Source organism: Achroia grisella, unplaced genomic scaffold (assembly GCF_030625045.1).
Source record: "Achroia grisella isolate CSIRO2021 unplaced genomic scaffold, CSIRO_AGI_Agris_v1 utg1056, whole genome shotgun sequence".
NCBI lineage: Eukaryota > Metazoa > Arthropoda > Insecta > Lepidoptera > Pyralidae > Achroia > Achroia grisella.
This window is the reverse complement of record NW_026712564.1, coordinates 1,192,321-1,220,108: the sequence shown is the minus strand read 5'-3', so window position 1 is coordinate 1,220,108 and position 27,788 is coordinate 1,192,321. Positions and strand designations below refer to the sequence as shown.

The window sequence follows — 27,788 nt, the reverse complement described above, 5'->3', positions numbered from 1 at the left end:
CTAAACGCAATAGCAATGTTTTCCGAAATTTTGCCGTAAATATTTACGTTCCGTTCTATTATGTTTAGTACTCTATTATGCAATAAATTTAAATGTGTTTTTTAATTTTTATGAAAAGACATTCTACTTCCAAATTAATCTTCCAAAAAATTTAAATAAATTTTAAAAAATCTTGCTCACTTTTTCAAATTTGTTTTAATTCTGTTATGGATAGAGTGGCGAACTATTCTCAAACGGGGCGTACTATAGTGGTTACAATATAACCATCATCAACCCCACTCTGTCCTGGATCTTAATCAATTTGCCACGGTGGAATAACTGACTTGACTTTCTTATCATATCCTTCAGTAATGCTATCTACATCCTCATCACGCATTAAAAAACCTTTAACAGCACTCACAACTATTTCTACATTCCAAATACGCAAGTCTTTAATATTCTATTCATAATGAGCTGACTAATTCAATATTCTCATTTATTATGTTCTGCGTCCTCTCGTCATCACTGTCTCCATCTCTTTCTGTTTCTCCTTCATAGTCTAAGAGAGTGAATTCTGTGCGGATGCTACTGCTATCTTCGCTATCGTTAACATTGAAATATGTAACTGTAGCATAGCAGACTGGTGCTCTAACATGAGCAGCAGGGCTGCTCCTAGCTGAATCGTAGGCAGAATCCGACCTTGTGCCGTCGAAATTAGAGTCATTATAGTTATCTATACTCTCGTTCCTGGAGCCGTAGCTATTGAAGCTGTTGTTGTAAGAAGTGGTCTCGTAGGAGTCGCTGGCGAGTCTGAGAGGTGGTAAGGAGATTCTGCAAGCGCAGAAGCGTTGCAGATCAATTTCAGAGCGAGCGTCAACTGTCCCGCTGTAGGATGGAGAGCGCATGAGAGCTGGTGATATCCGGTTGCGAGGAGTCTTCCTGTTCTTGTTTCTTTTGAACAGTTTAAAGGCCTGCAACAAAACAATAATATTGTTCATATATTTTATTATAAATAGGAGTTTCATTGTATTTGATGGATATTGTATTGAAAATGTAATGCAAGGTTTCGAGTACGATATTTGAATGTTGCAATGAGTGTTAGTGTTATCCTTACTAGTGTTATAAATGCGAAAGTAACTCTGTCTGTCTGTCTGTCTCGTTTCGCGCCAAAACTACTGAACCGATTTACATGAAATTTGGTACACAGATAGTCTAGACCCTGAGAAAGGACATAGGCTACATTTTAATGCGAATAATTGAATTGGTGCTAATCGGTGGTTTGTATTCACACACTTAAACTTAAATTGTAAGTAAGGGTTTCTTGCTTGTTCTTCTTGTGATGAGACAGCATACCGAATGAGCGGTAGATTAAAAAAAAAAAAAATGTTATGACTATTCAAAAGTGTCTAAATAAAGGGTTGTAAGGGGTTAAAAGGGGAAATAAAGGGCTCTATGGAAGTATCGTCATTTTTAAAACTAGAATCTTGGACTTATTTTTAGGTTGTTCGTTAAATATAAATAAAAAAGGATTAAGTTTGTAAAATTGTTACCCTTGAGGGGTTAAAAAATAGGAGATGAAAGTTTGTATAGAAAATCGTCATTTTTGAAACTACAACGAGGAATCTTTTTTCTTTGCCTTTTTTGGGTTAGATTATTAAATATTTTTTCTATATTTGGTCAAAGTCACTATAACACGCGGACGAAGCCGTGGGCACAGCTAGTTTTATATATATTACTTTTTATTAATATTATAAACGAGAAAGTTTGTGAGAATGGATAGATAATAGGATTTTAACGCAAATTTACAATAACATAGCTTATACACCAGAATAACATATAAGCTATAAAACTCACGCGTGTAAAACCGACTGACAACTAGTATTTTTCAAAATACAAATTATTTTCTGTTTGTAAAGAACATCCTGTGGTTAACAGTAATCCATATAAACACTTTTAAATATTTTTTTTTATAACCATTTTTTATTTATTGAATTTATGATTTTTTTATATTTTTAGGAATATCATTATCATTACATAGCATAAAACAAATTCACTGTCACTGTCCGTCCCTATGTATGCTTAACTCTTAAAAACTACGCAACGGATTTTGAAGCAGTTTTTTTTTAATAGATAGAGTTATTCAAGAGGAAGGTTTATGAAGGTGTACATATATTATACCAGTATAATATACCCGTGCGGAGCCGGGCGAATAGCTAGTTCTTCATAAAAGGAAAAACATGTAAGAGGTATTAGTTAAATTAATACATCGATGACCTTGGTGGTATAGCGGTCCAGCACGCCGCTTTATGTCCAATGGTCGCGGGTTCGATTCCTCGCACGGCACAAACATTTGTATTCACGAGTATGATTGTTTGTATCGGTCTGGGTATTTTCTATGTATGATATGTATGTATTTACGAAAAAGAAAATATCTATGTATCTGTATCAGTTATCTAGTACCCATAACACAAGCTTTAGCTAGCTTAACTTGGGACTAGATGGCGCTGTGTGTATTGTCAAAAAAAAATACAGGTATAAATTGTTTAAGTAATACCTGTCTGGAATTTATGTATATATATACCTATATATTTTATATTTTTTAATAAGTAATACTAATAATAATCTCAGGATAATTCACACAACGCCATCTAGACCCAAGTTAAGCTAGCTAAATCTTGTGTTATGGGTACTAGACAACTGATCATTTAGATCATGGATGCATTTTTTTATAAATAAATACATTTTATACATAAAAAAACACCATATTATATAAACTTCATATTTGACAAATAGTAAAGTGAACAATTTTAATACCAATTTCATAATTTGACGTGACATTTCAGAATTATTATTCAGTTAATGGGTCGCATGGGTGATGTATATTATAAAAACAATGGTAGCCATTTCACTCAAGGTTACAATTAAATGGAGTACAGGTGTCCTTGAGGACTTCATGTTTTTGTGTGAAAGTACAACGCAATTGGCTTCGTTATCGCAACTCCTAAACCTTATCAGTAATAATCTGGATGTATAATTTTTATAACAAAATAACAACTTTGTTATGAGCAGCTGTATGTTAACATAATTTATAAGGAATCTTATTAATATTATAAACGCGGACGTTTGTGAGTATGTATGGATAGTTGGATGGATGGATGTTACTCTTTTACGCAAAAACTACTGAACTGATTTTAATGAAACTTTACAATAATATCCTTACTAATATTATATACGTGTAAGTAGGGATGTTTGTTACCCTTTCACGCAAAAACTACTGAACCGGTCATCATGAAATTTTGTACACACTTGTTAATCTGGGGCTAATTCAGAAAGCTGTCTCATCATAAGAAGAACGAGCAAGATACTTGGGTGATGTTTTTTAAACTATTGTTGTAATTTTACATTTTTAAGTTAAATATTGTGAATACAAACTACCATCATCATCTGCTTCTTCCTTATCCCATTTATTTGGGGTCGGCGTAACCCTCCGATCGTTCCCCCGTTTGAATTGGATGGGGCCTGGACGGCCTGAGCCGAGGTTCGAACCCCTAGTGGTGCCCTCAGACTAAAGTCGTATCCGTCAGGCGGGAGTTGGCCTTCAGCCGCTCAATAAGTCCTTCCGCGGGTTTGGAGTGTCATCTGCACTCGCTCCCTATGGTCCGGTGAAGCTGTAAAGGCCAGCTGCGGCCAACAGCATTAGAGTAGTCCGAAAAAAAAAGGGTCGGCGTATGTTATTCTCTTCCATTCATCTCTGTTCGCAGTCATCTCGTTATTTACTTCCTTTGTTACCATATCATCTTTCACACAGTCCATCCATCTCTTTTTCGGCCTTCCTCTGCCCTTATAACCATCCACATTCATATGTAATACCTTTCTTAAAATATTATCCTCATTCCTACGCATTACATGTCCATACCATGATAGACGATTACTCTTCAACCTCTCTGACACCGGTGCCACTTTCATACATCCTCTAATGTATTCATTCCTTATCTTATCCATTCTTGTCACACTACACATGCCTCAACATTCGCATTTCAGTTGCATGCACTCGACGTACAATACAAACTACCAATTAGCAGTAGAGACAAAATATTATTCAGAGACCAATAATAGTCGACGCCTGACATTTATTGCTATTATTCAAATGGCCACTGCTATATAAGTCATTTGTATCTTATAAAGTTATCAGTTTTGATGGCCAATCAACCTACTTCCATAACATAAAATCACATTCCATAAAGTGTGAATTAATTGTCATTGAGAATCGCGCGCCCAATTGTTCATGTCACATAACTCGAGATAACAATATGTCATATAGTACTTACGATTGGGACAACAATTTTATATACATATATATACATTATATTAAAAAAAAATATTAAATATTCTCTGTAGTTGACACACTAACACACTTAGTCAGCGTGGAATTTAACTTTATTTTTCTAAAATAAAAGTAGCCCACGTACTTATTATATTAGCTACCTGCCAATGAAAGTCCCGTCAAAATCGGTCCAGCCATTCCAGAGATTAGCCGGAATAAACAGAGACAGACAAAAATTATAAAAAATTGTATTTTGGTGTATATACCGTATTTATATTCATATGTATGTAGTAAAAAATGGTTATTTCAATATTACAAACAGACAGATTTTATTTATATATATAGACGTATAGATATTTCATAAATTTTATTATCTAATAATTCTAAATATAACTCCTAGCTTTTAGCGAAAAATTCATTTATTGTATAAAAATAATTGAACAAAGTGAACTTTATTACAGTGTAACAACATGATTATTATTGATAATTTAATAATAATAATAATCATCTCAGGACAATTCACACAGCGCCATCTAGACCCAAGTTAAGTTAGCTAAAGCGTAAATACATACATAATACACATAGAAAACACCCGAACCGATACCAACAGTTATATTTATGAATACAAAGATTTGTGCCGTGCGAGGAATCGAACCCGCGACCATCGGACGTAAAGCGGTGTGCTAGGCACTAGACCACCGAGGTCGTCAGTAATTTGGTAAGAAGGTTGCGCGATTAGGGCCAATAAAGTTGGTCCTAATAATTGACAACCAAACTGATAACGGGGTCGTGGCCTTAGCTCAATGTCGTACGCCAATACCGAATTTATTATATATATATATGTACGTATGTACTACATCGAACCACAGAGTAAATATTAATAAATAGAGACTAGACACTCCATCTGCCGAACATAGATCTCAGAACTATTTAGAAAGTTTATTGTATTTACAAAAAAAATGGGTTTAGGAGGTCCTCTCAATTACAAATACCAACCAGCACAAATTTTTTGGGTCAAATATAAATTCACACGTTTCGACTTGTAAAATGTGAACTTATAAGGATTGTTTAAAAGAGCAACACACAAGTTTCTTGCTTATTCTTCTTGTGATGAGACAGCTTTCCGAATAAGCGGTAGATATAAAAAAATGTTGACTATTCAAAAGTGCTTAAATTAAGTTTATTTGAATAAATGATTTTCTATTCTATTCTATATACAATAAGATTAAATCAGTCGTAGTGATAAGAGCAGACCAGTCCCTACAAACAGCACTCGTTCACGAGTATGACGGATGAGCCAGTTTGAAGTGCACATATATACATAAATAACATTAAATCATCTGTAAATCAGAGTACTTCCTCGATACGTAATGTTTATTACATTATGAGTACTTTTCACATCAAACGACCTCCGCACGAAATAATATTTGGATGTGTGTATAATCATATATTGCTTCTACGAAATTTGTAACGAGAAATTTGCAATGCCCACTCATATTCGCGGATTAAACACAAAAATTATTAACTAGTTTACTATTTATTACAGCATACAGTATAGAGCACCAAGAGCGTGTTGCATTATTACAGTTTTGCACTCAAAAAGAAACTGGAAATAATTTTAGGTCACTGTAAGACCACTTCTTAAAATAATTTAAATTAAATATTAGTTGACGATAAATTCTTATCTTGCCATAATCGAAGCTGTTAATTATATAATATATAAAGTTCTCGTGTAAAAACACTGTGGTTTTAACAAAACTCCCTCGAAATAGTAAGAAAGATTCTTATGAAGTTTTGTGTATAATCAGTAGGTCTGAGAATAAGACGTAAATTATTTTTCGTATCTGTAAGTGATAAGGTTAGTCCACCCATATATTTAATTTTTAGATAATTTTTTCTATTTTTCTATAAATTTTTATTTTTTACGATTAGTCATTCTACCATCATCCCCTATTTTTGAATAACCATAAATACTCTAATAATTTTTTACTCTTACTTAATTACTTAATATTGGTAGCTCACTGTTTTATGGAAAACAATATATATATATAAATATTACGAACTATATAACAAATAAATTAACGAAAAATCGGACTACTCTATTGCTGTTGGTCGTAACTGGCCTTTACAGCTTCACCGGACGATATGAATGCAGATGGCACTCCAAACTAAAGGAAGGACTGGAGCAGCAGAAGGCCAACTCCTGACGGATACGTCTTTAGTCTGAGGGCACCGCTAGGATTCGAACCTCGGCTCGGATAGTCGTAATTTTGATCCCCGTTTGAATTAGGGGCTCGATGGGAAAGGTAAAACAGCTTGTCTCAGTGGTTCGTACGCCAACTTATCACATAGAAAAATGAATTTGTGGTTAATATATATGCAGTCGAAATGAGAGCGAGAGGCATTGAAAACTCAATATTCTAAAGAACTTGGCCTACCTAGAACTGCTGTAAGTTCTACACTAGAACGTGTATCTAAAGCTACACTAACAGGTTCCTACCAGATTTGACTGCACAGACAAAGAAATCCAAGCACTGAAGGTAAGTGTTTTAAGACGCACGTTGGCAAAGGGGGCCCTTAAACCTACATTCGAATCTTAGCCTATCTAGAGCTGCTGTAAGTTCTATATGTATATATAAAGCTGCAGTAGCGCGCCCAGCTCACAAGTTCCAGGTGCTCGGAGATTCCCTCTCTGCTACACTATGGACCAGGCACCAGCAGACGAATTCTTCGAAGCATTACACGCTAAGGAATTCGTTGATTGTCGCATGCCTAATCCTCGTTAACGTAAATCTACTTAAAACAACATTTATTTAAAAGAGCAACACACAAGTTTCTTGCTCATTCTTCTCGTGATGAGTCTGCGTTCCGAATGAGTGGTAGAATCAAAAATATGACTATTCAAATGTGTTTATATTAAGTTTAATTGCATAATGATTATTTCAATTTCATTTAGATAGATAGATAAATGCTTTATTCAACAATTACAAACACTTAGCATACATGAGATATATTTTATAAATAGAAATAAAGTTTGCAAATTAAATATGCAGAAATATAATGTTACAAAATAAAAAAATGGAGGTGGCTTCATGTGTCGCAATGATGAAGAGGCAACCAACTCAGCATGAAGCTACAGATAAGTCTGCAGCGCTGATATTCTGTTGGCTCCTATAATTAAATACATACTAACATACATATATACGTGAATGTTTATATATTACACTTCAAGCTCTTAAACAATTACAAAACACTATATAAATAAAAATCTTTTCGTGTTAAAATAGTAATATAGTGATTTGCTATTCGATTCTCTTAAAAATAAGTAAACAGGACGCTGTAACAAAACATCATAATACAATAGTACGTGTTTTTTATTTATTACACTGTCACTTATCGTTCATCGTGTGATATGCTACGTGATATACTCTTAACTATAATTGAATAGTCTGTGGTAGCCACAATTGCTTTACAAAGGGACTAACATCGCTGCTCTACCTGCATAATCGCGAATACAAACTCGCAGGTCACGTGTAGATACTTCTATGATTATGATCTACCTGCATAATCGCAAATAAAAACTAGCAGGTAACGTGTAGGTACTTCTATGATGATGACGGCTTCAGCAGATTACAGGGTGGTAGAAAAGATACGTTTTGTTTCTATACATATAAATAAAATTGGAGTGTATGTTTTTAATATTGAAATAACCGTTTTTACTACATGCATATGAATATAAATACAGTACATACAACACAATATCATTTTTTACAATTTTTGTCTGTCTCTCTGTTTGTTCTGGCTAATCTCTGAAATGACTGGACAGATTTTGACGGGACTTTTTTTGGCAGGTAGCTAATGTAATAAGGAGTAACTTAGGGTACTTTTATTTTAGAAAAATTCCACGCGGACGAAGTCGCGGGTACAGCTAGTTTCTAATATAAATATTAACTTACTGATACAGTATTATAGGGTTTTTTTTTAATATGATTAAGGGTACAAAGACCCATTGTGGTCACGGTGTAATGCATAGCTGTATGTGTTATACAAATGGTGTGCAAATGTCAGATGACAGGTGTGCGGTCCGCTCCCCCACGGTTTCCCACGGCGTCACAGTCTACACTGTCTAATTCATTATTTTAGAAGTCACGTAGGTTTGAGTCCTTGATCGAGTATAAATGGACTTACTTAATGCGTGTTTATTATTTTATTTAATAGGATTCCCATTAGCACCCAAAAGAGCTAAAGAAAAAAGTGACATCGTACTAACTTCATAAATGACGATTTCCCATAGATATTTTCATCCCCTATTTTTTTTAGAGATTTAAGCACACATAAGAACGGACAGACAGCGACAGCGACTTTGTTTTATACTATGTAATGATTATACACAGGAAAGTTTTTAAAAGGTTTTAGAAAGGCAACGGAACTTTCTATAAAACATAACATTTTATAAGTCATGCTTTTAATTTTCACCCCTGAGGCCTTAAATAAACAGTTCCTACTGTGAGGGTTAGAAAAAAACTTTAATTCGTTTTTAATTGGAGTAATTTTTAAAATATTTTCACCTTCACTTAGTTTGAAATCAACAATCTACGCATTAAACTTTCGCTCAAAATACATACCTATATCAATTTTTTTTTATTTGTCAAAAAAAACAAACTATACTCGATTTTTTTTACAACCAGCCAGTATGTCCTCTAGATCAAAAACATTTACACACCTACTTGGTAAGAAATAATGTAATAATTGATTAATAATTTGATATACCTACTGTGTTGCTTAGACTTTTTTTGTTGAATGTATTTGGATGCAACGCGGCAGATATTTGTTTTGTAAATACATACATAATATACATAGAAAACACCCAGACTGTATTCATATTTACACAGGATGCACCATCGTGGACCACCAAGGCGTGATTTCAGAGCATTCACTAAAGTGTGTGTAACCATGAATATAATATGTCAAAAAATAATAACATTAGTGTGAAAACATTGAACGATCATGGAAACAAATAGTAGAAAAAACAAACCGTGTGTGTACGAATGTATAGAAAATAATTGCGGCTTGTCTATCAAACAGAAACCATGTCAACCTATACAATCAGGGACGGATCTACCTAAGGGCTTTTTGGGCTGCAGCCCAGGGCCCCGAAGATACAAAGTGCCCCAGTCCCCTGAAATGATATTTGGAATATAAAAAAATATCTAGAATGTTAAAAAACCTATCATAAGGTTGGCAACCCTGAGATCAATCAACACATGCAAGTACGCGTCTATTGAAAGGAACGGGACATTTCTGGACGCTTGTCTCTGGTCGGTGTATTTTTTTATATGAGTAATTGTAGTAGGTATATATAGTCGTTGCTATAATCACAGATAATATAATATTACACTATAATTAATGTTCTTAACCTACTCTGTGCATTTGACAGCGTCTGTATTGTAAAATGGCGGTAACGGCCAAAGAAAATGTGAAACTCAAATTAAGTTTTTATTTAAATTAATATTTAAATACAGTACAGTAATGTAATTAGGTAGGCCCCTAAGTAGGTTTAACCCAGGGCCCCACAAATTCACGATCCGGCCCTGTATACAATGACAGATATTGAATTCAGACATTGATGTATATATAATACGTACGTAATAGTTTTATATGTCGATTCATATTTTGATCCAGGTGTAGGTAATCTGTGGATTATTATACCATGACAAACCAATATACTTAATGACTATACAATAAAAATAAATAAATATTTCGAACTACTAAACGAATTAACGAAAAATATTTAATTTATATCGAAGTGGGAGCGAGAGGTGTACCAGCGAAATCTATACATCTATACATATAAATAAAATTGGAGTGTCTGTTTGTAATATTGAAATAACCGTTTTTTACTATAAGCATATGAATATAAATACGATACATACACCAAAATAACATTTTTACAATTTTTGTCTGTCTGTCTGTCGGTCTGTTTGAAATGGCTGGACCGATTGTGACAGGACTTTTTTTGGTAGATAGCTAATGTAATAAGGAGTAACTTAGGCTACTTTTATTTAAAAAAAATGTTTTATTTTAGAAAAATAAAGTTAAATTCCACGCGGACGGAGTCGCGGGAACAGCTAGTACAATATATAATTGTAAATATATTCTGGGCACTTCGATGTCATTGAGAGTCGCTCAAGTTCAGACTGAAATTGTTAAGTGGCCAATTTGTATAAATTCCAATAAATTCACGTAGAAATATATAATGACTATATAATTAGCGAATACACAAGTTTATATATTTTTATATTTATACATTAATAGAACACTCTTATCTCTTATTGCACTTGTAAATATATAGTACTAGCCATTTGCCCCGGGTTCGCCTGGATGTACATGTATTATACATATAAACCTTTCTCTAGAATCATTATCTATTAAAATAAATCACTTCATATTTCGTTGCGTACGTAGCTGGTGTAATACGGAGTAATCTCGGCCACTTTTATTTTAGAAAAATAAAGTTATGTACCACGCGGACGTAGTATCGGGAACAACTAGTTAATACATATAACTTGAGGTTCATAAACCGCTAAAATGTCCTACATGAATAAATGATTTTGATCTGATTTGTTTCAAGTGTGTTGTATGACAGTCCTGTCAGTTAGAAATTGGGTTATCTCGAAGGTTATTCCCAGTTTTTCTGCCACATCTTTGAAGGCTACGGTAAAGCGACGCCGATCGGTTTAATTTTGTCTGTTTGTTGTATTGATGTCTCCGTAACAAAAGTTATTTAGAAACATTTTACTGGCAAACTTTTTTTGGCCTGATTCAAACGATTCGAGGTTTATAAGTCACGTTAGTAAACCATACCCTTCGACACTCTCCTATACATACTATAGAATAGAAAATCATTTATTCAAATAAACTTAATTTAAGCACTTTTGAATAGTCAAAACAATTTGTTCTATCTACCGCTCGTTACGAAACCTGTCTCATGACAAGAAGAACGAGCAAGAAACTTTTGTGTTTTGCTCTTTTAAATAATCCTTGTAAGTTTACATTATTATATTTACTACATACTATATACTACATTATTATATCGGTTCAGACATTTTAGAGATTAGCCGGGACAATTAATAGACAGATAGACAAAATTTGTAAAAAATGTCTTTTTGATGTATGTACCGTATTTATATTCATATGCAATTAGTACAAAAAACAGTTATTTCAATATTACAAACAGACACTCCAATTTTAATTATATATATAGAATACAAGTCATTTCAGTTTAATATTGAAGCAATTTTTTTTTCGGACTACTCTAATTCTGTTGGCCGTAGCTGGCCTTTACAGCTTCACCGGACGTTAGGGGGCGAGTGCAGATGGCACTCCAAACCCGCGGAAGGACTTATGGAGCGGCTGAAGGCCAACTCCCGCCTGACGGATACGACTTTAGTCAGAGGGCACCACTAGGGGTTCGAGCCCCGGCTCAGGCTCGTAATATCGATCCCCGTTTGAATTGGACGGGGGATCGATCGGATAAGACGAAGCAATCAACATTGCGGTTCTTATAATGGTCCGAACTTGGGACATATAGAAAATCGTTCTTTCAGCAATATATAGGTCTTACTCGCCGGCGTCCGTTGCCGTTTTTTAACGGACCGCAATATTTTCTCAGCGATATTGAATAAATTGAGTTAGTTATGTTTACACACCGATGGGCATTTTTATAAAATGTTAATAGAACAAAATCCTTTGAGGGCGACCATCTATTATTTTCGACGCCTTCCGAATATAATTACGTTTTTAATAACATATTTTTAGCGAGCAAAATGCGAAAATAATTTATACATTTAAATAAAATTGGAGTGTCTGTCTGTAACATTGAAATAACCGTTTTTACTACATGCATATGAATATAAATACGGTACACACACAGAAATATCATTTTTTACAATTTTTATCTGTCCGTCTGTTTGTTTCGGATAATGTCTGAAATGGCTGGACCGATTTTGACGGAACTTTTATTGGCAGGTAGCTGATGTAATTAGGAGTAACTTAGGCTACGTTTATTTTAGAAAAAATATTTTATGGACCGATTTTGACGGAACTTTTATTGGCAGGTAGCTGATGTAATTAGGAGTAACTTTGGCTACGTTTATTTTAGAAAAAATATTTTATGGACCGATTTTGACGGTACTTTTATTGGCAGGTATCTAATGTAATTAGGAGTAACTTAGACTACGTTTATTTTAGAAAAAATATTTTATGGACCGATTTTGACGGAACTTTTATTGGCAGGTAGCTGATGTAACTTAGGCTACTTTTATTTTCGAAAAAAGAAATATTTTAGAAATAAAAGTTAAATTCCACGCGGACGAAGTCGCGTATTCAGCTAGTTCTATATACATATAAACAAGTTTAGTAAAAAAAACAAACGTATAAAATAGTGTAGAAATAGAAATAATTTGTCTTTTATTGAGGTTAACTTAATTTTAAGCACTTCAAATAGTCTTTTTACTATACACCCACAATCACAAAGTAGATTTTTACAGAAAAAAACTTGTTCAGGTTTTCTTCTGTTAAATCTACTTACGTTGTGATTGCGGGTGAATGAAAAAGACTATTCCAGATCGCTTAAAATATCACTAAAAACTCACTCGTTGGCTTGTTATATTGTTACAAAAAGTATATTTTACAAGACCTCATACTATCTATAGGTATATATAATACTAGCTGTTCCCGCAACTTCGTCGATTTGGCTAATTTTAGTCTTGAAATATTCGTGGAGGTCCAGGGAAAGTTTAAACGGTGATAAAATATGAAGAAATTGCATGTGAGATAGTAAAAACAACAATTATATTTTCCCGTTTATTATATAAACTATTCGTACCTGTCATACAGGATTCGTTCAGAAATTTATTCCTTTATTAAATTCCTATATTATTAAACTTAATAAAACCTTTGATATTTAATTCTGGAAAGGAGTTGGCGAGGTTAGCTAGTATTATACCGAGTACTAGATATTAGACTGATAGATATAGAAATAGAAATAGAAATAATCTTTATTCAAATAAACTCGTAACAAGCGCTTATGAACAGTCATATTTTGATTCTACCACTCATGTTGAATGCAGATTCATTACAAGAAGAACGAGCAAGAAACTTGTGTGTTGCACTTTTGAATTGATGTTTTTTTGTATAAATAATTACAGTATAACAAGTAAGAGGCTTGTGATAATCACTATAGAAATCGCTACACACTCATTATTAGTGTAATCAGATAATATTGTCAGCGCTATGGATTTTAAGGTTTATATATTGCTGAAGACACTCCTCCATGGCTATTACGTACCTTGTTATTGCCTATGTATTTTATTACACAGAAAAAAAATACGATAACAAGATGATAATCTCATTTACATGCCCACACATCCATATAAATATTGAGCGTGACGTCACCACCTGCTGACTTTGACCTAAATATTTGATTAAAAAATTTTACACCTCTATTGGACTTGAACCTGTATCCCTTCGATCTCGAGACTGTGTGTGTTTCTAATCACACCATATAGAAGTACTGGCAGTTAGCATTGTTTTCCTTTTGCCATTTAAAAAAAAGTAGTTGTAAATAGTAATTTCATATTAATTTAATCCATACTAATTTTTTTAATGTTAACTCAAGATTAATTGAGGTATAAATAATCCTACATCCTTCTCCATTCCAAATGCTACATATCAGACAAATTTCATGACAATTGGTTCAGCCCAGTTCAGTTCATAATATTAATTACTAGAGGCCCATTCCGGCTTCGAACAGATACAAAGCTTTGAACTTCTCGGCTTGTCCTATACTATGACCCGCATGTATTATACATATAAATATCCCTCTTGAATCACTCTATCTATTGCTAATAACTGCATTAAAATCTGTTACATAATTTAAAAGATATAAGCGAACAGACGGCTCGGCGACTTTCTTTTATACTATGTAAAAAAAATTAAACATAGAAAGTACATTTTTAAACCCACTGAGATATGTAGGTGAATATTTCTAAATGCAGAGTTAGATATTTAATTATTTATCTTTAACTCTGAAGCATTTTTAATTAAACGGGTCTGCAGCATCCACAGATGCGAGATTCAGAAATAGAAAAAACGTAATCAGAGCATCCTTTATAAAGATATCAATTAAAAAATTGCAAAGCAAAACAGATCTATTTACTCAGAGAAAATACGCTGCTTTCTCTTGAACAATTTATTTCATAAGTCTTTGCGATTTTAATATTACGATTTGAATTTTTACGATTTTGATAACTCCGTTGGTTTTATACCTATATGTAATTAGTTTCCTTGCATTATTCATCTCTTAACATATCTATACAAGTAAATAAAATTGAAGTATTTGTCTGTAATTTAAAAATTAACAGTTGATAATTAAATGTATGGTATACTATATGTATGGTAGGTAGGTACTACTTATATAAAAAAACAATTTTTTTTTCTGTATGTCTGTTTGTACATGCTAATCTCTGAAACGGCTGCACCGATTTTAAAGAGACTTTTTCTCGCAGATTTATTTTATACTATGACGGTGGCAAATATGCATACGGCCTATCTGATGGTAAACGCTTACCGTAACCTATGAACACCTGCAACACTAGGTCGCGTGCTTCCGACCCCTAAGAAACCTTAATATACCCTTCTTGAAACCTATATTCTTCCTCTATATAAGCTATTACGCTCTGGTTTTGCACGGATATACATGTATTATACATACAAACCTTCCTCTTGAATCACTCTATCAATTGCTATAAACTACATTAAAATCCGTTGCGTAGTTTAAAAGATCTAAACGTACAAACAGCGGAAACGACTTAATTTTATACTATCTATGTAATGATAAGTGTACGAAATTTCATACTCCTCTAATTCCTTCTAATTTTCGTAAAAAGGAATACAAAGTTTTTGTTTCACGTATTAATATATAGTATAGTTAGTTCGCAACGCTTTGTCTGCAATGTGCAATACTGTAATAGGTAGTCATTGTTTGTCTGAACCAATAAATAACAATATTCGATAAGGACATACTAACCAATAAGTTTTTAAAGTAATTAATTACGACCACAGTATCGCACTTCCTGCGGCCAGTTGTTCGCTATCAAACACTATAAATCAATCAGTTGCATTCATACAGATATTTATTACTTTGTATTTACTGCAATAATAATAATAAGTGAGTATTGCCTTCTTTTAAATCAGATAAAAGAAGAGAAAAGAAAAGAAACATAAAAAGAATAATCTCCCATACGCTAAGGCCCGTGTCGGTGAATATTACCTTCTTTAATACCAAATGAAAGAAGAGAAGAAAACAGAAGATAATTATATTGGAAACAGTTAACTTAAGATATTTAGAATTACTTGCTGAATGTAATCCGAAACTCTAAATTAAGTAACCGAATTATTTAGAGAATAAAAAAGTAAAGAAATAATATTAACAGTACCCTGAATAATATGTATATATAGGGGTGTCCCCTTGGGACTAAATGGCGTCTTAATTAGTCATTAATCAGGTGACAATTATTTAACATTTTATCTTAAATGCTAAAAGCTACTATCTACTACACCCCAGGACCCCAGTCCTACTCAAAATCACGTGTAGTTTTTAGTACATACATATTATCTTAAAGTTTTTTTTAATTTTATCCTTAAATACAGGTATAAAATATTCTAGAAAAGTCAGGAACACTACACGCCGCTCTATGATAAAATTTGCGCTTTGGACAAAAAACAAATACATGTCATATCTTACTACCCTCCCCTCCCCAATTGTGATATTTCGTGATTTTTGTGGACTTTTCATCCATTATATAAAAAAAATCTAGACAAACGATTATGTTTACTTTGTCAATAACTTTTATTAACTTAAAGTAACAGTATAAATAGAAGCGAAACAATAACAATTACAATACATCAGTATGTCAAATGTTTGTACAGTTATTTATAATTCTGTGAAATGGATAGCGCATCAGAGCTGTCAATAATCATAATCCTTATCAGTCCATATTACACATGTGACAGTAAGGATCTTTGTTACGCTTTCAAGAAAAAACTACTAAACCGATCTTCATGAAATTCTGTACACATGTTCTTGGAGGTATATAAATGAACATAGGATACTTTTTATTAAAAAAACTAATATTTTTTAATAAAACGAGCGAAGCTACGGGTAAAAGTTAGTAATATTATAAACGCGAAAGTTTGTAAGTATGGATGTTTGTTACTCTTTCACGCAGAAACTAATGAACGGATTCTGTTAAAACTTAATTGTGATATAGATTATACATCAGAATAACATATAGGCTGTAAACTTCACGCGGGCGATGCCCTCGGGCACAGCTAGTATAAAATTAAGTAATTATTTGTTAATTTAGTAGTAATTGACGCTATTGGGATATTAGTATGTAAATAAATCAAACGTTGCTGTCCTTCCGTCTGTTTTATCTATATTTACCTGTCTTAATGTGTGTACATATACAGATAAATTTGACATAATGAACACTTTACCAGCCAGTGTTATCAGTGTAAATAATTTAGTGAATCTGTTGTTTTGGGATGTCGCTTATGGCTTGGGTATGGCACTCAAACATCGAAGGCAATGAAAATGCCGACCATCTGGCAAAGTTAGGGGCAAAAACCGACCAACTGGGCCCCGAACCCTTCTGTGGTCATATGCATGTAGCATATGAATATAAATACGGTACATACACCAAAATAACAATTTTTACAATTTTTGTCTGTTCCGGCTAATCTCTGAAATGGCTGCACCGATTTTGACGGGACTTTTATTGGCAGGTACCTGATGTAGTAAGCAGTAACTTAGGCTATTTTTATTTTAGAAAAATGAAATAAAATTCCACGCGGACGAAATCGCGGGTACAGCTAGTGTTGAATAAATGTGTTTATTATTAGTATTAGAAAACGGTTTTTAATTTTCAGAAAAAATTGCATCAGTTTTTTTTTTCCTAACCGATATAAAACCCACTAGAATGGAAACAAAGAAAGATTTGCAATAAGGTCCTCTCAATATTTTAGCCCAATCTGAACCGATCTTTAACCCGATCTTGACCCAATATCTGGAACACTAAAATAAATAATATAGTTTAATAGCCATGCAATAAGACGATGTTTCTTTAAAACGTACAAAATGTCTCTCTATTTCAAACACCGGACGTTTAAACTTTCAATACAATGTGATTGCTTATATCAATTTAATGGATGCAAAATAGGTGGCCGGGTTTCCTACTGAAAAATGGTTCATGAACGGAGTATATGTATGTAACATGTAAACACAACCCAGAAGCGTTTTATAGGTTCGGTTTGTGCCAGTTACACTTACGGTGGTGCCCTCGATTTTATATACTGTACACACGTAGGACAGATGGCCGTTGGGGCAGTAAAGTCCTCGAGTGGCGACCACGGACCGGAAAACGCAGCGTGGGAAGGCCTCCAGCAAAGTGGACCGACGATCTGGTCAAGATCGCTGGAAGGCATTGGTTGCGAGCAGCGCAGGACCGATCGTCGTGGAGATCTTTGGGGGAGGCCTATGTCCAGCAGTGGACGTGTTCCGAGCTGCGATGATGATGATGACACACGTAGAAAATTAGAACTCACTACTAAATAAATATTTGTTTTTTTGTAATTGAAATGGTAAACAGCGGATGACCTAAATATCTATTGATATGCAAGTGGTATCAGCCTATATACGCCTATGACGGTGTCGGTGCTCTACTTTACTTCCAATGGTAGCAGGTTCGATTTCTCGCACGGTACAAACATTTATTCATGAGTATGATTGTTTGTATCGGTCTGGGTGTTTTCTAAAAAAAAACATGTAATTAAAAAAGGAGATCATAGCCTAGTGGTTTCCTTGCGGGGTGCTTTGCACCCAAAGGTCGTGAGTTCAACTCTGATCGACACCAATAAAAACTTTGTGTGAATACAAAAGATTGATTTATGTATACAATAGAATCCATTTTGTATTCCGTAGGTATGAGGTTATTGATCCCCGAAAGTAATTAACTAGTCCATCCATGGCAGAATATTAATATCAACATCTTATAAAAATATCTTCTTGGTTATTTCATTCCTATTACTCGACTTAGAAAAAAATATTTAATACTTACTAACTGTATCCGTGAATTCGTCCGCATGGAATTTAAATTTATTTTTCTAAAATAAAAGTAGCCTAAGTTACTCCTTATTACATCAGCTACCTGCCAATAAAAGTCTCGTCAAAATCGATCCCGCCATTTCAGAGATTACCCGGTGCAGATGTAGTAGTAATCTATACATATAAGTCAAATTGGAGTGTCTGTTTGTAATATTGAAATAACCGTTTTTTACTATATGAATATAAATACGGTACATACAACAAAATATCATTTTTTACAATTTGTCGTTTCTATCGGTCTGTTTGTTCCGGCTAATCTCTGAAATCGATGTACCGATTTTGACGGGACTTTTATTGGCAGGTAGCTGATGTAATAAGGAGTAACTTTGACAGCTTTTATTTAATGAAAATAATTCACAATAAATGACGGCCGCGCTGGTCTAGCGGTTAACACACCACTTTACTTCAGATGATCGCGGGTTCGATTACATAGTATAAACATTTGTATTACTTAGCGCGATTGCTTGTATCGTATGTATATTATTTATGTATTTACAAAGTACAATATCTAAATATTTATATCAGTTGTCTAGTATACATGACACAAGTTAACTGAGCTTGGGAATAGATGACGCTGTGTAAATGTAAAAAAAATTGTTAAAACTATATACTAAAATGTATTTATAATACAAGCTCAGGTTAGCTTGGAACTAGTTAACACTGTGTGAATAGTCATATATTAAAACTATATATTAAACATCTTATAAATTGCGTAAACTATTATATAAAATTTTTAAATAACCTTTAAATAAATAAAAACACTTACCTTCAGCCACCTCCTCCTGGTTTCCGTCAAGAAATCAGTCAAAACCATCTTCACTATCACTAGAATCGAATTCACGTACGTAAGTTACAAGCCGCTGCGACGCGTACAACCCCACCGGTCGACAGAATACAAATGCGTCGGCTCGCTTCCAATACGTTTGTTTTAACATCCGCGCCGCCCCCTGCCTCCCACGCGCCGCTGTATTCACCCCATTTCAACCCTCAACTCCTCAGGGACCATCAGCCATGGGAACATTGGGTACTACAGTAATCAAATTAAAATGCGAGAAAAAATCGAATCTAATCCATTGTGCATAAAGTAGTTTTGCCGTTGAATTGAATACATTACTGTTATACAATGTTTTGAATGGAACTTCTTATATATAAAAATCTCGTGTCACAATGTTAGTTACCATACTCCTCTGAAACGGTTTGACCGATTTTTATGAAATTTTATATATGTATGTCTATATATATTTATGTATATTTGCATGTATTATTTATACCCATCTTAGTTGTGTTGTCATTTGTACCACCTACTCTTTTTCTTATATTTTCACTGACTACCTAAAGGTTGCCTGTAAGAGATTGCTTAGCGACGAGGCCGCCTTTTGTACTCGTCATTGTTATACATATTTTTTATAGTAATTAATATTTTCTGTAACTGGTGCAAAAAAGTGTAAAAATAAAAATAATAAATATATTCGTATTCAGTAGGTCAGAGAATTGGCTACTATTTATTTTCATACCCCTAAGTGATAAGGGTTGTCGACCCCTAATATTATTTTTTTATTTTTTGGGCAAAAATTTTATTAATATTTTTTTATTATGTGTCATTAAAAAATACATACAACCCTAAATTAACCCTTTTATCACTAACCCCTATTTTTTATAGCGTTATTAATTTATATGGCTAAACAACGTTTACCGGAACAGCTAGTTTTTAAATAAAATTGACAAGTTGATTTGTTGTTTATAAAATGTCTTTTAATGTATGTTCAGATATAACGGCGGATAGAGATCAGTGGAATAGGATGACATACTCGACCACATATAAGGATGTTACGGAAGGACTGTATTTTAGGGTGGTTTAAAATGAGACACGTTCCTAGGTGAGGTAATATGTGTAATCAGCACACTAGCAAAAACGTAAAAGACAAAAAATATGGCATTAGAAAACAAACGGTATATGAAACAGAATGTCAAAACATACAATACAAAAATATATAAAAAACTTTCAAAAAGGTTTTTGTTATTTAGAGGATGATAATGTAATGGTGCACCCGCCTGCGCTAATGGTTTACGCTGGCGGGGCACCAGTGGAGGATGATAAGATGAACGTGAGGTCAGATTAGTTGGTATTATTTCATTCATAATTGAATTAAACAACTTTAAAGATTTAATATTAATTTGTTAAAACAACATTTAAAAACTACTAAGTACATTCGGTTTTTTTTTATTTGTTATCTTAATTCTTGTTATTTGAAACTAATTTTGTTATTGTTATAAAAATATAATGACACAGATAATTCACACACACACACATGCACATGTCATTTACAGTAGAAACAAATTCTTAATATAATAATAAATGACTCTAGAATAGCGTGATCTCCTATCACAAGTATTTAATTATGCTTACAAGGAGATCCCAGATCCCGGCTTAAGGAAATATATAAATATAAGGAAATATATAAATAAGATAATTCATACGGCGCCATCTAGCCCGAAGTCAAGTAGAGCTTGTGTTGTGTACTAGATAACTGATACAAATTCTTAAATACATTTTTTTATATGTATTGAACTGGACGGTAGGGAAAAATGTAATAATATAAAAAAATTACGTTCATAAGCGGCTAAAATGTCCAACATCAATAAATAATTTTTAAATTTTTTAGAAACCTATTTTACACAAATAAACTTAATATAAGCCGTTCAGGATAGTAATTTTTTTTTCTACCACTATATCATTCGGGATGTAGATTAATTGTGATTAATCTGCATGATGAAGATGTAGAATGAAGAACTTGCGAGCTGTTCTTTTTAAACATAACTTAAAAAATGAATTTATTAAATTTAGATATCTAAGTGCAGCAGTGCACTATACCATTATTATCCATTTAAAAATGTATAAGATCTATAGCTAATTCAAATACGTCTGTCCGTCGTTTTCAGCGTCATTTAGTAACAAACATACAAATATTTAAACATCTTACTTACACACTTTCACATTTATAATATCAGTAGGGCACTAGTTACGAACATGTATATTAGTATGTTAGATTAGAGAGGAAGTACTAACTGTCCCACTGACTCATCAAACTCGTTATCACTGCACGTTACAACACAGAAGATATATATACATATATGAAGGAATTCGTAAAATATTTATACTTTCTGTGACAAGTGATGAGTAATGTTAAATGATTGGATTTACGTATATATTTAAATATAAAAACGGATAAAGAATATTAGGAAGGAAAAAAAGAATTATCTCAATATTATTTGAATCAATTTGTTGATTTTAATAATGTAATTATAACTCTTTGATGTAATTCCGTTGCCTTTAGTCCATATTAAAAAAGTAAAAAAGTAACTATGGCGCCAAAATGCTGACATAAAATTAAAATAAATAACATTGTATGTATATAAATTAGAGAGAATTTCAGAGCAAATATATGTTATATTTATTATTTTAATATATTTTATTACTGTTGAATTGCACATAATTGTTTGAAGCACGGATTTATAGATACATAACAAAGAGTTTGTATGTTTATAGTAATTACACATATCATTGATTCAAAATGAAGTTACCCTATTAAACAATATTTATAGATATTAAATAGATACTTTATCGATGACGTCAGAAGACAATTATATTTTCTTTTGAGGGATCTTAATGTAAATAATAGTTTATTGGGGGGGGGGGGGGCATTGTTAGTATCATTTGTCTAATGGGATCATGGATCCATGAGGACAATCCCCTTCCTTAATTTAAATAATAAAGTGGAGCATGACTTATATTGATGGCTTACGATGATGATGACTGATGATGATGGCTCATCTTGAGCATGAAATCGGGTCAGGCCCATCTTGGTAAATAACAATTTACCACTATGGTTTCCATGGGGACCGGCGTGGAGGTCAACCTGAGATGGTACATTGAAATAAACTAGTGCCATTGCACTTCATCATATTGTATGTAGTTTGATGCCACAGATAAAGAACAATACAGATGACATACGACTATACATACATATATATACATATATATACATAGCCGCGGTCATCTGAATAGCAAATAAAGCTACCGGGTATACCACGGTATATGTCAACTTGAGAACATATTACTAAATCAAATGAAACTGAAATGTTGAACCAGAATTGAATTGAATATAATATAATAATTAATAGATTTTGTCTAATCTTTTTTTGGAATGACAACTTTGTTTTTATTTCGTGTGTTATAATTATCTATATCTAGGTTTTCTTGTTTTTATGTATGTCTAACAATGAATGTCACCACCTCATAATTTTATTTTTCACAAAATATTTTCTAACTCTATATGTATTTATATTATAATACGAGTCCCAGTTGGCCCCAGGAAATGTAGAGCAGGCCACCGTCCTGACCCAACAAATATGTATTTATATTATAATACGAGTCCCAGTTGGCCTCAGGAAATGCCATGCACGCCACCGTCCTGACCCAACAAATATGTATTTATATTATAATACGAGTCCCAGTTGGCCCCAGGAAATGTAGAGCACGCCACCGTCCTGACCTAACAAATATGTATTTATATTATAATACGAGTCCCAGTTGGCCCCAGGAAATGTAGAGCACGCCACCGTCCTGACCTAACAAATATGTATTTATATTATAATACGAGTCCCAGTTGGCCCCAGGAAATGTAGAGCACGCCACCGTCCTGACCCCACAAATATATATTTATATTATAATACGAGTCCCAGTTGGCCCCAGGAAATGTAGAGCACGCCACCGTCCTGACCCAAAAAATATGTATTTATATTATAATACGAGTCCCAGTTGGCCTCAGGAAATGCCATGCACGCCACCGTCCTGACCCAACAAATATGTATTTATATTATAATACGAGTCCCAGTTGGCCCCACGAAATGCCATGCACGCCACCGCCTGACCCAACAAATATGTATTTATATTATAATACGAGTCGAAGTTGGCCCCAGGAAATGTAGAGCACGCCACTGTCCTGACCCAACAATCTGCCCTGAAATATTGAACCAGATAGACAAAAATAAATGTTGTCAATATGCTATTGTTTTGATTCTCTCACTCAATATTTGCGGATCTGGGCTGTGATAAGAATATTTTTGTCAACATTATGTCTGGAGCGTTTGACGTTTAATAGACAAAATCGTTTGCCAGTTCTGGATGCGATTTATTCTGATAATAAAGATATAAATAACATATTTTGATTTATTTATTTTATTATATTTTCTTCAATTTTTATTGAGGAATATTTTATTTAAATTTTGTTAACAATAAGATTGTTAAGTGAATATGTCGCTGCACGCGATCGCACCACCGCTGAGCTGCTACTGATAATCAGTGTTTTGCTCGTTGAGCAAATTTATCATTGAGTACCTCAACTCTTTCGTAGGGATACGAAAGGGTTGAGGTACTCAGTGAAAATAGCATACCGTAAGTTAAAGTATAAAACCAACAGCGAAATATATATACAAATATATATATATATATTAGGTTTTCTCACAATTACAATATTACTACTAAAGTATTAACATATTATTGTTCTGTTTATCCACAAGTCTAATTTATACAATATAATGATACCATCTAATTTATGCAAATTTTACTGAATGTGTAGCATAGATTTAATACCTTTTTTATGCTGAATATATCGATTTCACTAAAAACATCGTTATACAGCTTCGGTAGTCGTATTCGTGGCGCGTTCCTTGCGTAGTTGGTGTATGCTCTTTGTATGTGTAGTAATGGTGGAGTGTTGCGTCGTGAACGTTTAATTGGTACATTGTATGATATACTCGATACTAAATCTGGACAATCGAGACGTCCGTTTACTATATCATGTAATAAACAGATATCCGTGTCTATCATCAAGTGTCAATATATTGTATTGTTTACAGTTATCCTTATAAACAGCTAATTTGGCTTACGAAATCGGTAATTTAGATTTTTTATAAATATCTTCTGTAAACGTTCTAAGCGATCTTTGTGAATATTATACTGTGGGAACCAAACCGTACTAGCATACTCGATAGTACTTTTAAGCGTAATACAAAATTTTTATGGTGTTAATATCATTAAAAGATTTACTACTTCTCATTATAAATCCAAGATTTCTATACGCTTTATTGGTAATTTTATCAATATGTTCTGTAAATAACATTTTATTATCTAAATAGACTCCTAGATCCCTTACTACCTTAGATCTCTTTATAGGGACATCATTAAAATTATATAGAAATGTAATAGGGCTAGGTTTTCTGGTAAAACTGATGCACTCACATTTGCTGATATTTACTGTTATTTTATTATCAGAGTAATAACGAAATAGAGCTCTTAGATCAGATTGTATTTTTATGCAGTCTTCTAATTTGTCAATTTTAAGAAATATTTTTTTGTATTTATATTATAATAATATCAAATATGTAAGTCCCAGTTGGCCCCAGGAAATGTATAACCCCCAATCACAACAGCCTGAGAGCGCCACCGTCCCCATGAATTCCCAACAAATATGATATTTATATTATAATACCACCTTTATCCATATTAGTTAGGATATAATTAGAAAAGCATGTCAGTTGGTGACCCCATGTTGAGAATCTGTAGATATTTATGCATATATGAAATCAAGAACCAGCCGATCTCACTGATTTAATATTGATATACCCTATAATTTTCTACAAATATATATTTATATTATAATACGAGACTCAGTTTCGCCAAAATAGTTGGCCATCACATCCAGCTCCTTTTGATACATTCAGATGTAATAAAGCTTTCTCAACTGCAAACAGCTTGAAATATTGTCTTTACCGTCAATTGTATCGGTTGAGGGTGTACCAAATACACAAATATATATTTATATTATAATACGATAGATTTAATATAAGACCAGAATGCTTTTGAACTATATTTAATTGCTTGTTCGGTTCGCTTAGTAAAACTTGAAATGCCATCTGTACGCGATGTTGCCACAAATTCATCATAATCCATTTCAACAAATTTTTTATGTAATTTATATTATAATATTTGTGAGTCCCAGTTGGCCGGTATATATTGAAATGCAATTCCATGCACATGCTTTTTCTGTTGAGTTACCTTTAAATAGCGAGTCCCAGTTAATTGACCTGTATTAATCTCTTCAACAATCTGAAATTATATTTAGGTATTTATAATGGTGTCACAGATAGATCTAAGACATCTATTGAGAGTGCTGTGCGCCATCCCCTACAATTTATTATATCAAGAGGAGATTACAGAAAACTAAATCTAGGGTGTTACCGGCAATTTTTTGTTGTATTAAATTGTTTGAAGCCATGTCAGTATCTTGCCCGCCCTCGAACATCAATATTACCTGTAGTTATATGCGTAGGGCCATCGATGTCCCATGTAATACAGGGTAGATTAAAATCACCAATCACTAAATAATTTTGAAAGTTTTGTGTAAATAGTTGTTTTTACATTTCTCAATAAGATGTCTATATCTACAGGGATACGTTCAGAATTAGGTGGAATATATGCCGCAGTAATATATAAGTTAGCGGTAGCCACAAGCGCTCGCGCTGGTATCATTATCGTTACCATCTCTGACGGTGGTTTATGCTCTGTAAAATCGCAGAGGGCGGCACATAACTCGTTACGAACTAATATCATTACGCCACCTCCTTTTTTTCTATGATACCGGGTCACGGTCACATCGGAAAACGTCATATCGCTCATCACAAAATTCTCTGTCGTAAATTCCCTCATGTAGCCATGTATGATAATAATGTCCATTACATAAGATTTGTTGTCGTAGTTGTAGGCATTTAGTACGAATCCCGCGAGTATTCTGGTAGAATATCTCAAATTTTTTTGGTTTTTTGCTTTTTGAACTCAACACTGTGATAGACTAATACTCCAATAATATTTATTTAAAAGTAAAAAAAAAAAAAAGTGACACACACATTTAAAAAGTAATCTATACAGAGTTATATTATCGAATATACGATTGAACACATCATCTACTGTTGTTTGGAATGAATAATCCATTTTTATTACTAGTTTATCTATCTCATGACGGACACATAATTTATAGATTTTTATACTTGAATTTATAATGTAGAAACTTAAATATAATACTGTGATCAAAACCCGCCATAAACTGAAAATATCAATAATTAACACTATTTGTATATAATTATACACAAAAATAAAATGAAAGATTGATAGTATGCACAAACATACAAACAGCGCTGTTTAATATTGCTATTAAAGTTTTGTTAACTTGCATCAGGCATAAAAACAACTCGTTCAACCAAACTATATCGAAAATAGAATAGTAATGATTATGATTTTGTCGTATTATTAAGTATCCATCGCAAAATTGTAACACATGCAACATTTTCTCATCTGTGATATATAATGATAATATAATGAATAAGTGTTTTACCTAGCCTTGGTTGGTTGCCATTCCATTATACACTCTGTAACTGTTTATCATAGTCGTTCCTGACGTTTAATTTTATTAGTACAAAAATATATTTTAAATAATATTGTTAATCTTTTAAACGTTTATACACGCACAATAATTTATGTTTGTTCGAATCTCGAGGGTATTGCAATAAGAAATTATAGTTTGACTTCTCCTCTTAGAATATACTATAACGGTGCACAACCGTATAAATAACATATTTTGATTTATTTATTTTAATTACTTTTGCAGTGTAAATGTATATATATGTTTATGTATTACACAGAGATATATTTTTATTTTATTAACTAAAAAATAAGATGGATAAAGTCATTAAGATATGAAAATATATATCGCCAATATACTTTTACAAAGACACCACTCAAATGTAATTTGTCTGCATACTATTGTGTACTTGTGTATAACAGTCATAGACCAAGCCAGCATACACAGACTGTATTAGCTGAACAAATATTTTTAATAAAAACATTATTGAATTTACTGTAATCATCGATATTACTTGTGTATTGTGTTTTACTTTAATCGAATAACGAATAATAATGTTACGTAATAATGTATTGAAATAACGGTGTTGTAAATATAGACAAAAATAACTCTGAATCACTAATAAATAGGAAGTATTATAACTGTTTATTGTTATGCACTGATCTTTTTTAAATCTTCTTCGGTAAAAATTTGAATTGCATGTGCAGTATCGTCCTTTCGTATGAAAATGCTGCCATTTTTTATCCACACAAATGTATTTTTTAACTTTGTCTTTATTTTT

General features: G+C 33.0%; 1 protein-coding gene across 1 annotated transcript; it reads right to left on the bottom strand.

The window, feature by feature from the left end:
* Positions 1–127: 127 nt before the first annotated feature.
* On the bottom strand, positions 128–26,259 carry LOC131848924 (uncharacterized). The gene is made up of 3 exons (XM_059198920.1): positions 26,131–26,259; positions 25,648–25,698; positions 128–950 (listed from the first exon to the last, which is right to left on the bottom strand). The coding sequence occupies exons 1-3, from the start codon at positions 26,257–26,259 to the stop codon at positions 444–446; spliced, it is 687 nt and encodes a 228-aa protein (XP_059054903.1). The 3' UTR covers positions 128–443.
* Between the last annotated feature and the right edge of the window lie 1,529 nt (positions 26,260–27,788).

Excerpts from the sequence above, each read along its gene's own strand:
- LOC131848924 (XM_059198920.1), bottom strand. The coding sequence starts at position 26,259 with ATGACGTTTTCCGATGTGACCGTGACCCGGTATCATAGAAAAAAAGGA. Across the intron at positions 25,699-26,130 it reads ATAAACCACCGTCAGAGATG|ATTGTTGAAGAGATTAATAC; the intron begins GTAACGATAATG and ends ATATAATTTCAG. Across the intron at positions 951-25,647 it reads CTGGGACTCGCTATTTAAAG|GCCTTTAAACTGTTCAAAAG; the intron begins GTAACTCAACAG and ends GTTTTGTTGCAG.